At 37.7% G+C, this 15,706-nt stretch overlaps 1 protein-coding gene across 5 annotated transcripts in view; it reads right to left on the bottom strand.

Annotated features, from left to right (window-relative positions):
• The window catches only part of EPS15L1 (epidermal growth factor receptor pathway substrate 15 like 1), a 67,767-nt gene that overhangs the window by 8,939 nt on the left and 43,122 nt on the right, over window positions 1–15,706 (bottom strand). For all 5 annotated transcript variants that reach the window (XM_054013457.1, XM_054013458.1, XM_054013460.1 and 2 more), the window contains one exon: window positions 13,997–14,129. In XM_054013457.1, the coding sequence (XP_053869432.1) occupies window positions 13,997–14,129 (133 nt within the window). The remainder of the gene's footprint in view (window positions 1–13,996; window positions 14,130–15,706) is intronic.

Here is a 15,706-nt window from a genome sequence, read left to right as displayed (position 1 = left end):
AATGATAAAAAACAGTACAAATTAGGGCTCATCAATACAAAACTTAGTTCACAGCAAGCTGGGGTGTAAATCTACCCAACACTAGCCTGATGTGCACTGTATTCATGTGGAATCTGCTGCTGTGCACTAAAAGTTCACAGTTTCTGTGCGCTCTGATCTACCTTGCTTTGAAACAGGAGTAGATTATGTTCTTGTCTACACAAGAAAAAAGCGCGCATTAATTCTTGGAGTAGTCCAGGATGGACCTTTTAGTGCATGGTAGGAGAGTCCACATGGATACTTAGGGCTTGCCTACACTCTGAAGGTAATCTGAATGAACGAAAGGTGTGAATTTAACATGAATGAGAGCGTCCACATAGGGGTTTAATGCAGAGTTTACATTAGAGGACTATATTAATATGAACTAGGAACCTTTTAGTTCACATCCACAGCATCCACACGGTGCAGCACTTTAGTCGGAACTGCAGGGCAGTGTAAACAAGCCCCAAGTGTTTGTATAGCCCTTTTTTAATGCCCTTGGTGCATATAAAACTATGAATTCCAGACCTTCTTTATTTTCTTAAAGCTCTTTTATCCAAGTACCACATAGATCAAATTTTCCTTAGTTTATGAAATCTGATGGGAACAAAGACATTTACTATCAGCTACTGCTAAGAAAGATTAAGAAGACTAGAATACCTGGTATTCTCAGATGGTTTGCCCATTCAAAGTAGTAACCAGGCCCGCAAGATAAGGTCTATTTTGACTATTAAAATCATTTGTTTGGAATCATCCAGTCCTTTGAATTGTAACTTAATATGAGTTCTGTAATACATTCACTCCAGGACACCCTTATATAAAAATAAGAATTGAGTTCAAGCTCCAAGTATTTTAGAGGATATAAAAATATACTTTATGATACGTAGGTGAGGCTGAGAGAGAGTCTTATGCCCTCTCAGATTGGACAGTGACTCAGTAGGAGGTGCTGATGACTATTATTCAGTGCACACAACATTTGGAGAAAATTAATTCAGATAACAACAGAGGCTGTCTCAGCTAAAAAATGTAATTCCACAACAATATAGTACTGTATTCTATGGTTCAGATTAATCTTATTTTCTTTTTACTGTTGACTATGTAAAAAAATGTAAAAATAGATTGTCAAAGCTTTAAAATTAACACATTCCAATGTTTACTTATATCAAAATCAAATATTTTCTAACATGTCACAGTCACTTGCCCTCATTAGCTGTACAAAAAGTTCAAACTTTTTAAAAGTGAGGTTTTTTTAGTTATGTGAAGGCAACAAAAAAGAGGATTACAACACTTTTATGCAACCTCCATGCAACAGCAGAGGTTGCAAAAAACATCCCTCCCGGCCCCTAGACATATACTGGTTCCTTGAAACTTTCCAAACAAATTAGTATTAGAATAAGTATGAGAAATCTGATCCAAAAGGGAATTTATAAGATGCTAAAAAACATAGGTTAGGATGTAATAGGTTTTATACCCTTAACTACAGAGTTGCTACAGCAACAGTACCATTTTACAATGATTCTACATAAAGAGAACTCTTTTGGTATGCCATTTGAATTTCAGAAAGTTATAGCATCAGAAACTAGTTCCAGTAATTCATAGCCCATTGAAATTTTATTAATCTTTTGCATCTGCATTTCCTAGTAAATAGGTTGGAAAAATTAGCATCTTGACAACAATACTTATTGACGACTCCTAAATATTCTGAAATTGTTTATAAAGGTATAGAAAGATATTGCTGTTTTAGGCATTTTGAGACAATCAAAATCCCTGTACTGACAAGTGATATCTAATACTTAGTGGCGGTCAAAGAAGCTCATCATCTGCACTTAAAAAACCTGGGTACAATCACTGTTCAGAGAGTCCAGACTGAGGCTGAAAAAGAACATGGATCTCCTGCCCTTCAATTCTTTATAAGTGCCAAGGTATGGCAGAAAAAAATGGATTTGTTTGCAATTTTGCTAGGTTCCTCCTCTGATTCTGCTCATCCAGTTGGACCTTGAGGAAGAGTGCTCATGGCAAGTTCTTTATATTCCCTATGTTGCACTTCTAGTTAATACAACAGATACTGGATGCTGTTTATAAATGTCAACTTCAGGTTTCAGCCTCATGTTGGATATACTGGTCAGCCAATATATTTTTAAAAACAAGGCTGATCGAATCAGCAGATTGTCATCAAGGTAGGGAAATTACACAAAATATACAAGAATTAACAGCAGTATTTGCTTTCCTTACTTCTAATATGGACCTTCTTTCATGACCTTTGCCAGTTTCAGATTGCCTTTTGCAATCCCCTAACCCCCACCTCATTATATTCATAACACATCCCACTCTTGGACACATCTGATGGGAGATCTCTCTCTCACATACACCCATGCAAGTCTATTCATTAAAAAATACAGAACTCTGCATTTGGAATATTACTGTTACGAGACAAAAATTGTCATTTGTTGAGTTCTTCAACAGTCCAGGCTCTACAGACAAGAGGATCTAACATGCAAACACAATTTTATTTTTTAAAAGAATTAGTTTTGGCTACAAACAAAATTGGAATATTTAGGTTTTTGAGATTCAGGCTGTCCTTGAACAAGTCCCCTTAAAAGTGTTGGTTTTAGTTTGCTCTCTAACCCCAAATACTGGATACCATCAGCCAAATTCTCCTCAGTTGCACTTGTGCATTTCCATTTAAGTCAGAGGGCTGCAAGGATACACATGAGAGGAGAATTTGATCCTATAGCTTCTAATACCAAACCTCACTGGGCAGATTTGTAAAGAGGGAGCTTGCTCCATTTTAAGTAGTCTTTTCTTAGCTGTTAGATTTTCTGTTGCTGAAGTCACTGTTTGGAATCAATAACTGGAATTGTGGTCCCAGGTCTTGCAACTTATTTGCTCACTAAAACTGTTGTTTCTAAACTGTCTGCTTTAATGTTTTGCATGAAGCCCCATGGTGGTTTCAGAGCACATGTGAAGAGCATTGGGGTTTCTTGTGCTTCATATTTAGCTCAGATCACAAAAGAATGAATCTGCTACAAAAGGAAGTGTCACTATGAATACTATGGAGTTACTGTTAACTCAGAAGTCTTCAATTTCACTTTATGTATGCTGTTTTCTTCAGTTTTTGTATTAAACAAACTGATCTCAAGGCAGTTTTAATTTGGTAATTTATTTTGAAGCAACACATGGCAAAGATGGAAAAGGCCTGCTTCTATCCTGCAACACCCTTTATAGGCAGTGCTCGCCTTGGATAAATCAATCCCAGTGACCACTTACAGGTGATCAATGTTCTCCAGAGAAGGCTCTTCTTGTGAAGGCCCTCCACCTGGCAAATATGCTCTGGTTCTGAAAGCTGGCAAATGTTTGCTTTATTGAATTAGGTCTTTCAATGTACTCGTTTCCTTCTTACCACTGCTCTCCAATTAATAATCTTATCATTGGCACTCAAATGCTTCCCTTTGTAATGCAGCATGTGCTAACTTCTGTATTGATTTATAAACAGTTGCACTAGGTACTTAAGTAAATGAACACACAGGGTGCACAGTATGTCTTTGGCCTTACACGTGTGCAATTACAAGAACCCAGGCTGGTACGAGAAGCATGGTGCAAATTTTTATACTAATACAAACAGACAACCCCCCCCCCCCCAAATTCCCAATAAAATTAACAGAACAAACCAAACAATGTTAACAGAAATATTGGTAAACATATGTTGTTAATGATGATTTAGTAAAGAGGACAGTTTCAACTTTGATTCCTTTGAGATTAAATAAATGTGCAGTTTTACAATCAAATTCATATAAGAAAATGCCTTTTCAGGTTTGGAAGTAGGAAAATGCAAATAAACATTTGCAGTTCTTTTTTATTATGTTAGTATTTTAGCTAACAGTTTCAGGGAAAAAAGCTTTACAAAAAGCAAAACAGGTCCTGTTCTGAAACCACAGCAGTTTCAGCAGTTACCCAAGTGGTGCACCTAAACCACACAGAGGACTCACTTCAGCAAAAAGATGATAAACCATTTTGTTCACCACAGTAAATGCTGTTAACTTAGTAATGAACTCCACCCATACTAAGCGCTTATCTTAATTTCATACCCCAAGACCAGCTTTAAGGCAAGTGACATGGGTGGTTGTTTAGAGGCAACACTGGAGTTCAGGGTGAATATTTATTCTCAGTATCTTACTGAGGCAGCACTGGTGTAGTGTGCTATTATAGAATTTGGCTTATCAATGAAGCAGTAGGATGGAGTAGCAACACATTTATGCAGAAGTGAAGACCTTGATCTTTTCTGTTAGATTTTGTTAGATTGTCCATTTAGGGTCTGAGCCTAACATTTCTCTCAGAAATACAAAAACAATAAAAAAGATATTTTACTGTATTACACGATAAAGAGTGTGTGCCCATATAATTATAATAATGCATATACACACGCACACACGGGGTAGAGAATTAAGATTACACATATCACATTAAATTTAGCAGAGCCTGATTTAAGCGCTTATATATGCAACTTTAAATGTACCCAAAGTAGCTTTTTGAGTGAAACTTTCTAGGGTGGAAAAAATAATAAAGAGTAGAAGGTTCACTATCCAGGATTTCAGATTTCTGTTAGTTTGTAGAAAAATTGGCAGTAATGAGTGTAAAATCCATAATTTGGACACTACTTGCAACAGTACCTGGATTCCTGTCTCATACAACTCAGATATGCAAGAGGAAGCCCCATTCATGCAAGCCTTGGGGACTATAGAGTTTGTAAAGTGCATCACAGCATGGCTCCTCCCTAGCACTTTACCAACTGCTCAGTAGTCTGTCCTAACTTGTTTCTAAGCAGCTAAATTATCCATCCAGTCCACAGACGTGGAATACATCTTTCCTTAGCTGGCCACTTTACAAGCTTATAGAAAAAGGAGTACAAATGGACTACACATTTTCAGTATGTGATCATAACTCAGTAAAACCAAAACTAATTTTTTCAGAACACTCAGACATTTCTCCTCAGCAAAGGCTATTTCCTTGACATATTTCAGACTCTCAACTATTTTGGCTGTAGAGCTGTTCATAAAATGAAAAAAGTATATATACACGTTTCCCTCCCTCTTCTTGTACTCAAAATTTTTGTAACCGCTTTTACTTAAACAAAACAAAACAGGCACCCCTTTGAAAGACATTAGACTTGAAAAAAATTATCTGGAAAAGTGAAAATTTCCAAAAGTTATGAACCTTTGAAAAGAGGAGGTTAGAACAGAAATCATTATGCAACCTTGACTGCAAGTTGTTACTGCTGTATCATTTTGTTATGATGGGGAAAAATGAACAGGTAAATTATCTTCTGAACAACTTGCTTCATCAATTAGTACTGAACTATCATCTTCAGTGTAAGAGATCACCATAAACAACAGAATCAAAACGTGAATGGAATTTCTAGTTTGTGGCTGGGCCAGCTGCTCCACACATGAGTCACTTATCCTACACAACAAGGGATGCCTGTATTGTAACCTAACTGTCAGGTCTTCTGGAAGTCATGAAAAAAATATGCCTTCCTGTCAGTCACCAACTCTAAAGCTGAGGTTCCTGCTCACAGCCGCAAAGGAGGAGGAATTGAGATGACTGGGCACCACCTTTTTATAATCATAGGCACCAACTTACAGAGCCATGAGCAGGCATCCATGCTATTCCAAACATGCATCCAGAAGGTTCCAAAGCTCTGCAAAACCAGAGGTACTTAGCTATGAGTGGGAATAAGGTCAATACTTTTTTTGGTTGAGGACCTAATTAAATAAAGCCATTTTATATTCTTCCTGCCTCCCAAAGGAAGCCATCCATCCATGTGGTTTGAATAAACACAAGTAAATAAAGTACTGCTGCAAGTAAAGAGGAACATAAAATTTTAGTATTTGCTTTTGTCTTGTTAATCAATTTGCTCAGTGTAAATTCTTTATTTCAACTATACTACATAATTAATAATTTCACATCGAAAACAAGTATTGTCTTCTTAAAAGTAATCTGAAGAAATACATAGGCCAAATCCTGTGCCGAGTGATATTGCATTGGATGCAAGTCAGCAAAGAATTTAGCCTAAATAATAAAAATCTGATAAGAGCTCAGATAAGCCTTTTGTATTAAGTGTTCAGGCAATTAAGATTTTTATTAAAAATATGGCTAATTTTTAAGTACATTAGGCTAATGTATCCACAGGACATATAGCATTCAACCTTGGTTTTCAATATTTTACCAAGAAAGTCAACAACATTTTGTCCTAATTTCCATCCAATTGAGAGAGATAGGAGAGGAAAAAACACTACTAAAAGTGTTCTTGTGCAAGGCAAAAGGCAGTGCTGACCTAAGGTCCTTACCCCTTTTGTACACTGAGAGTACTAAATCCTGAACTATTTTTACAGGTTTAAAAGTTTTAGAAGATGTCAAATAGTCAAACCATAAAATACCTTAGATTTAGAGAAGTGACATTTGAAAAATAGCTATATTTATCATTAACAAAGGAGGAGGAAGCTGCAAATATAGAAGAGAGCAACCAATGTCAGAATGGTCTAGATAAACCTGATATGTATATACACCTCTATCCTGATATAACATGACCTGATAGAACACTAATTTGGATATAACGCGGTAAAGCAGCGCTCCGGGGGGCGGGGCTGCGCACTCCGGCAGATCAAGGCAAGTTTGATATAACGCGGTTTCACCTATAACGCGGTAAGATTTTTTGGCTCCTGAGGACAGCGTTATATTGGGGTAGAGGTGTATAAACATACCAATACATCTCTATTCATTCGTCCACTATAGCTCCTGTGTTCACATTTTCTCTCAAGAGAAATTCACACTTGGGATGTTAAAACTGGTATATCTGCCCCCTAAACAGCCCAGAAGAGCCATGTAGCATATGAACTGAACAATAATGGAAACAGCTGATCCTAGGGACTGTATCTTCCCACACCTCCAGCTCTTGGGAGCTCTTTTCTGTGGTTGACATAACCTGTTCCAACTAACTTACATGTGTTGAAGCTACGGCAAAGCCCCTGTCTTCAGTGTTAGGGAAGTATCTTTCCTGCAGATGATGGAATAATGTACACAACTGAATTTGGAGTTTGCAGAATAGTCTGATAAAAATATGGTTTAAATTGTATTTAAAAGATTCTTGACACATTTTTTACACATTGCAAAGTTCAGATACCATCTGCATTCATCTGCCAGCTCAAGAGGTGAGGAAAAGGTCACATAGGACCTGATTCAGATGCTACTGAAATCAATGGGAGACTTTACTGCCTTTATTGGTAGTAGGATAGGGTCTTAATGCTTTGAAATTGAAAGAAATGTAAAAGTCTCAGAATCAAATATGTTTAATAAATCTGCTTTGGAAAGGTCAATTATTTATTTTATTGTCCTTGTAAGCTCTGGTCCTGAAAAGGGATGCGCTTATGCAGACCTTAATGCTGTCACTGAATCCTGTTGAAGCCAACAGAGCGCCAACAAGTTGATCCCTTTGAAGGATCAAGGTCATACCTAGTTGAAGCCAGCTCAGCGGGAGGTTCACAGTTTTTGTCTTCTCAGGATTTCTTGTGATATTTTGACAGCTCAGAAATAATACTAATTATAAGAACAACGTGGGAACGGAATTAAAGTCCTTCACTCAAAGGCAGAGGTGCTAACCACTAACCTTTGAGATACCAGTTTATAAATACAGTTTCCATAGTAGACAAGACTCACAGATACAGAATGAAAAAAAATCTAAAATCTTGGCTAATTTCTCTGGCTACGGTGCGAGTCTATAGTTTTAAATTTTACCAAGCATATATAAAAGTAAACAAAAATATATGGCATCAACTAGTCCACGCGAATGGGAAGTCCCACTTAATATTTATTTAAATATCTATATTTTTAAACAAATGATAGCCAAGCAACTTGTATTTAACAATGAGTTTAACACTTACTCCCTTGAATTCTAAAATATTATGTGATTATTTTCCATTTGTTACTTTGTTAGTGTTCCAATAAAACATGGAAGCGTGGCATACTAATGTCAAATACATTATCGCTGCAGATGTCAACAGTTAGTACATATAAAAAATAGATTAGTTATTGAGACACAAGACATTTAATTCAAATTCCAAATTTACAAAGGAGAGAAAACGAGAGAGATCAGAAATTATTTTAAAAAATTAATATTACAGGCATTAATTTATACTGCATACTATATCAATAGCCATTTGTAAGTAGAAGGCACATTTATAAATAGATTACATTTTTATTTCAAAATGTTATGATTTTTATATTCTTTCAAGGTTAAAAAAGTCACAATCACTATAAGCAAGCAATAAAAATGTAGAAGAGGTTGAAGGTTACACACTGGTTAGTGGTGAAGGTTCTTCCACTAATATCACTGGTTAGAAGTACTGTTAAAACCACAATGTGGAATGCATGGTGCTGCATTTAAAGGAAGTGGGTAAGGGTGGGGTAAATGCAGCAGGTCCCACGATCAAAGCACTAGAGTATTGAATTTTACTTATAACCCAATCACTGACACCCACACAGGAACTTCCTGTACTTTAAAAAAAATCTGTTTCTCTCTTTTTTGCAATCAACAACTTTTACCTAGAAACTAGTTAGCGGTGAACTCTGACTGATTTCAATCTGCAGTTCATTGCAGAAAACATGTAATTGTTAATCTGTGAGAACCTGCAGACAACACATTTTAACTGACAGGTTTCAGTGGATCAGCTTTTAATTTCCTCCTTTTTTAATTACAGGTAAGTTCTACAGGATCCAGTACTAGCATAAGAAATACACAATGCCTTAAAGTTTGTAGCACTCAGTGTTACTAATCAAAGAGCTACTTACAACAGGAGAATAAAAGATAAAATTAAGTATATTTGTGAATCTACAAATGATATCAAGATAGTAGAAGGATGTTCTAAAAGCATTTACAATACAGTTCAAATTGCTCACCTATGGCACCTTTCATCCAAAATATCAATGTAATTTACTGTCTATTAGTCAACAATGAACACAACCCTGATTTGCATTGAACAGGCAAAAAACTAACTCTGATAGCCCCTTAAACTAGGCTCAGGGACAGGTCCTCCTTTTATGTGTGTGGGATAAAAATAAGGCTAATAAAGGACAGTCTAAGAAACAACTTTAGGGAAACAATTTAAAGAGGTTCTTTTAAAAAGTGGGGAGGGATGAAATTATATGGATTTCAGGGACCTGCACTATAGGGCCCATGACAGTATGCTGTGTTTGCCTGCCCTTTTCAGATGCAAGAGCAGTGACCCCAAACAATGGACTATATATGAGCAGAAATACCTGCCAGTACAGTACAGTGGGAAGCAGTGAATTTTAAAAAGATTTGGGGGTCATGGTGAATAATCAGCTGAACATGAGCTCCCAGTGTGACGCTGTGACCAAAAAAGCTAATATGATCCCGGGATGGATAAACTGAAATCTCAAGGAGGAGGAGAGAGGATATTTGACACTGGTGCCACTGCTGCTGAATACTGTGTCCAATTCTGGTGTCCACACTTCTAGAAGGATGTTAATAAATTGGAGAGGGTTCAGAAAAGAGTCTTGAGAATGATTGAAGGCGTAGAAAACATGCCTTATAGCAAAAGACTCAAAGAGGTCAATCTATTTAGCTTAATAAAGAGAAGATTAAATGGTGACTTGATTACAGTCTAAGTATCTACATGGGGAACAAATATTTAATAATGGGCTCTTTAATCTAGCAGAGAAAGGTATAACACGATCCAATGGCTGGAAGTTGAAGCTAGACAAATTCAGACTCAAAATAAGGCATACATTTTTATTGTGTAACAATAAATATGGCCTGTGTTATACAGGACACCATACTAGATGATCACAATAGTCCCTTCTGGTCTTGGAATCTAATTATCCATTTACATGTATAAATATGTCTTTTTACAGGTGCATTTCTGGAGACCCCTTTGAAATCCCTTACCAAAGACAGAAGATCAAGAAGAGTCTAGTGACAGTACTCACGTATCACAGTGACAGAGAGCATTCCAGTTTCAAAGTAATTTATGTTTAATGAGATATAATGGGAAATTAATACAAGGGGGGTGATTAAATATAACTAGTTGAACACAGGCTATGGATTCGTTATAGCAGAAAGTTCACCAAGAACAAGATACAGTCTGAGGGGGCACGTCAGGTGATTCTGAGCCAGCCAGCACAGATCCAAAAATGGATATCAGACCAGGCTAGATAATGAATGTGCTGATTCACTGCATTTCTAGGGCAGCCTCCACAAGATGGGCTCCAACACTCCTTAGACAGAAACCAGTGGGGAAGGCAGTAGTGACATTGCTGCTGGCCTCTGCTGGGATGAATCACAGGGACAGGGGCAAGCCAATGAATATCACCCCTGTGCCTGCAGAGGTGAATCTGGCACAAGACCAATTTTGCACAAATCAGTTCAGTTCAAGTAGAAATCATAGTGTTTGTGTCCTCTAGCTAAGGATAGCTAGAGACCTTTTATTGGTACTTTATTTTTTCTGAATAACGAAGGGATAAGGTACATACAAACCACGTAAGTACTTTTCACACAATGTTTGTGTGTTTGTTTTATCAACTACATGATAAAGGAAGAGTATAAACTGACAGTAATAAGACCAAGTTTTAGATTTGTCTGATCTGAACTGATATTTGTTCACCTCTTAGAAAGATCTTTACCACATACATGTTTTTGAATTAAATGGACTAACGAGCAAGGTAAGAAACAACGGAAGTTCCTCTTCTGTTACTTGTTTTGTGAACAGGATTTCCATCATAACACTTATTTGTATCTCTTGCAAGCATCACAGAACATTACTATGTAATTTCTCATGTTTTAAGAAACCACTGATGATTGCCAGTGTGGAAGGAAGGGAGGAGTTTAACTGTGCATTAGTATGTGAGGCTCATTTGCTTTCCAAAAGAACAACTTTATTTCCTCTATAGTCTAACAGAAGAGCATTGCTCCTGGTAAATTTTCTGTATTCACATAACAGGAGAAATTCAGATACTTAAGATGCTACTCTTTCAAAAAGCTAAATAAAAGCAATGTTCTCTTGTCTAAATTCAAAATAAATTCAAATTAATGTAGCCTATTACAGCTGAAAATATAGGAAAAATAGGCAGTACTCTAAGTCAATCACCTTCTAAGGTAGTCTGCATAAAAACTTTCTTTGTGGAGGAGGAGATACAAATCAAGGTAATATCTTTGACTGCCATTCCCTGTCTTTGTTAGAATTACACTGTATTTACTAGGAATAATCAAGTTTAGGCAAGGAAGACATGGAAAGAAGCCACACTTAAAAAAACACTAAATACGCCTCATCTGTATTATCTGTTGGCCTCATTCCACTTTACAGATCCCTTTTAAATTTTGAATTATTTTGTTCAGACCCTTTTCCAGAAAGAAAGATCAAATACAATATTCTCTAATCAATAACATACTTCCTATGAAAATTGACAAAAAAATACAACACTTCACCACACGCAGCATTCTAGATGGCAAAGAGATTACCTTTTGTTGCACAGTATATTCTCTCTCACTGCTCATCAGTGTTCTGGTGGTCTATTTTATTATATATGTAATGTATTATTATTTCTATTTTAAATTCTTGGAAGGCTCTTGGATACTATGGTGATAGAGACCCTATAAGTAGATAGTTATGGGATTAACTGCTTCAAGGACCTTGCTAAAATCACTCAATCCTTTTTGATGGTCAGTATTAATCAATACTCAGACCTGCAATGCTCCAAAATGCCTTATCAATTGGAAACCAATTTTTTAAAGTATCTAACAGATCCTTCTGAGGAGTAAAACCAAAATGGCAGCTGAAAACTAGTGTTAGAAGATTTAATGGCTGCTTTAATGCAGGATTCCATACAGGTGGCAAGAATTAAATTTATTCCACTGTTTGCACAAAGATTTTGCTTTATTAAATAATACTTCCCGAACACTGATTTCAGTCTGGGGATACAGGCATGGTTTACAACAAATGAGAACCTACAGTACCATCTGGAATACATCCATAAGGGTGCTGCCTCTTTTTAAGTGGGGAGGTAGAGATTAGCTAACCTGCAGTGCCAACCAAATGAGCAATTCTGCTTTGTAAGTTGAATAGGTGTGAGAACTGCAAAGAAAAAGTGTCAGACAAGACCAAAATGTAATGTAAGGGAACTGTATGACCCACACTTAAAACGTATGGGGGTTACTGTGGCAGACTGACAATTTCCTGCAATATCCTAAATGAAATGTATTGAATTAAGTGAAATCTTACTGAATGAGGTTTAATATCTCTGGGTTGATTATTTAAAAATGTAATTGTGTATGTGCTATTGTGGAATTGTATGCAACTCCTCTAAGAAGAAGGGGATGCTAATATAATTCCTCCAGTTATCAGTTGTTTGAAGCCAGCCCCTGGAGAGATATATGCATATACCAATTAAACTGGATTCTCCAAGATCCAACAGACAAAGAAAAGCTTTTTGGATAAACAGCCTTATCTTAAACAGGCTCAGGGCTGCCTTCTTGATCCAGCAAATGGATAGAACCTCTCATGGAGGGCCCCCAATCCTTATAGAAATATTAGAAGGACCTGGCCTACCAAGGCCCCCTTAAGGAATACCGTAGCTGAAGTCGACATATCTTATTCCGACTTACCTCCCATCCCGGGATTGACGGCCGCGGCTCCCCCGTCGACTCCGCTACCGCCGCTAGCTCTGGTGGAGTTCCGGAGTCGACAGGGAGCGCGTTTGGGGATCGATATATTGCGTCTTAACGAGACGCGATATATCGATTCCCAATAAATCGATCGCTATCCGCCAATACAGCTGGTAGTCTGGACGTACCCAAGTGCTTACTCTGAGCTGAAGCAATGATGAACTTGAAACCATAAATTTCAAGGTGAGGTGTTGAAGGACTGGTCTTGCCAGAGCCCATGTTAGAATTAGTGTGATCTCTGGTAAGCTTATTAGCATGCAGATAGGACCTTTTATTGTTTTTAATATGTTTCCTCTGTAGTGCTTTTACTTTAAGAATAATATAGCGTGCTTAAAAAGAGCTGTGTGGTATCTATAATTGTGAGGAATCATACTCTTAACCATCTCTGAAGAGAAAGCAAACTAGTGTGTTTGGGCACCTGGTCTCTGCTGGGAACAACACAGTAAAGGCAGGGAACAGTGCAGCCTGGAAATACCATGGTCAGAAGGGAGTCAGACGCAGGTCTCTGCCGAAGAAAGGCAATGGCTGGGGAGCTAGAACCTTGAGAGTGGGTGCCTTGCTGGACTATTGAGGGGAAATACACATTCAGTTGTCCTGAACTGTGACAGTTACAATATCTATCTTGATCTTGTAAAATGCTCGTTACCATAGTAAAAAAAAGTATTTCTAGAAATTCTGGATGCTTGACCCATACATTTTTATGTTACAGAAAATCTGGTGCCAGAGTTTAGAGACCAAACTGGAAGCATGTTTGTGTCAGGATTATGCTTTTTTCTGTGAGCTAACCAAAAATGAAATATACCACAGCTTGATAAAAGTGGACTTGAAACTAACAACTATGAAGTGTCTCCCATTTGTAAAACAATTTCACCAGCATCTGAATGGCTTAGAAAATGAAATCTTGGGACAGCAAATGACCTGAAGCGGAACAACATACTAAAACAAGGTTTATAGTTTTAGCTCAACCTATTCAGTAGATTCATTCGCATTTAGGTATCTCTCAAACAGAAACTGACCCATACACTCAGAAGCACCTCTGAACTGAACTAATGCAAAAATGTGTAGACACATCTTGCCATTTACTGAAAATCTGTCCCAAGTACTGCAGGTCTGAATCAGCTACTGATCTTCTTAGAATTTGGGCTGACCGAGGTCAACAAGACAGAAAATCGTAAATTCCTCTTTATCTTGACAAAGACATGGGAAAACTGGGGGAATTGGCTACTAGGAAAAAAATGTACTTACCACTAGGTGGCTTGGGTCGTGGAGGAACATTTTTCTTCGGTGGGAGAGCTGGAGTGTCTGGCTTACTTTTAAAAGGGTCATCTGAGAATCCCATCCCTCCAAAAGAGGAGGTGAAAGGGTCTGAAGCTGTGTGCTACGAGATAAAGGAAAGGTAAACATATGCAGATAGTGAAGATGACCTGTTAACTTTATAGAAAGTAACTGAAAATTATTAACTCCTGTTTGAATTGACTCAGAAAAATGATAAGGAGTAAAATTCACAAAAGCACCTTAGAATCATAGAATATCAGGGTTGGAAGGGACCTCAGGAGATCATCTAGTCCAATCCCCTGCTCAAAGCAGGACCAATCACCAACTACATCATCCCAGCCATGGCTTTGTCAAGCCTGACCTTAAAAACCTCTAAGTGACTAGGGAGTCTGAGTTCCATTTTCAAAAACATCTAACTCCTAATAATTTTCATTGGTACTTAGACCTTAAGTCACCTAAGGCACTTTTTACAATTTTTATCCCTAGAAAAATCCTGACAAGAGAGAAAGGGCACTTGGGGAATAATAAGGAGAAAGAATGGGAGATAAAACTGTATTTTAATCCTATTTTTATTTTATCTTTCTGTACAGAAACAGTAACTAATCTGGTATTTGGAGTAACCTCTACCTTGATACAACGCTGTTCTCGGGAGCCAAAAAATCTTCCCGCGTTATATTGAACTTGCTTTGATCCACCGGAGTGTGCAGCCCTGCCCCCCCAGAGCACTGCTTTACTGCGTTCTATCCGAATTCGTGTTATATTGGGATAGAGGTGTACTGAATGCAGTAAAATGTACTCAATGTGTACATACCTATTGAAAATTTCATATATAAAAAAAGGACTATTTCACAGCTGTCACATCACAGCTTTTATACACCACAGCTTTTATGCAGCAAAGAGTCCTGAGGCACCTTATAGACTAACAGACGTATAGGAGCATGAGCTTTCATGGGTGAATACCCACGAAAGCTCATGCTCCTATACGTCTGTTAGTCTGTAAGGTGCCACAGGACTCTTTGCTGCTTTTACAGATCCAGACTAACACGGCTACCCCTTTGATACTTGACACTTCTTTTATGTTCACATACACACACACTTGTTCCTAAGGGTTTGTCTATACATAGAGTTAGTACATGGCAAGCTGGGGTGTAAATCTCTAGTGCACTAACTGACCCCATGGACCCTTCTACTGCACACTAAAAGATCTGTAGCATACAACCCTGCCAGAACAAGAGATGCAAAACCTGCAGACATATTTCCACTGCTACAATGATCATCCCAAACACACCTCTCAAGATCCATGAATCCTACACATGCCTATCACAACTTGTGGTGTACCTCATCCAGTGCACTAAATGCCGCAACTACTATGGGGGTGAAACAAGACAATCACTACGCTCTCGAATGAACTCACACAAGAAAATGATAAAAGAGAAGAACACCCTATCATCTGTGGGTGAACACTTTTCACAAAATGATCACTCTATATCTGACCTATCAGTCCGCATCCTGAAAGGAAACCTGCATTGCCGTTTCAAAAGAAGAGCCTGAGAGCTTAAATTCATTACTCTGCTAGACACTAAAAATCATGGACTAAACAGTGACACTGGATTTATGACTTATTACAACTATCTGTAACCCACTAACCCCCCCTTTTTGTCCTATGACTGCAGAGGCGTT

This window comes from Malaclemys terrapin, chromosome 24, assembly GCF_027887155.1.
Source record: "Malaclemys terrapin pileata isolate rMalTer1 chromosome 24, rMalTer1.hap1, whole genome shotgun sequence".
NCBI classification, from domain to species: Eukaryota; Metazoa; Chordata; order Testudines; family Emydidae; genus Malaclemys; species Malaclemys terrapin.
The sequence above is the reverse complement of the archived record's forward strand: the minus strand, read 5'-3'. Positions and strand labels throughout refer to the sequence as shown.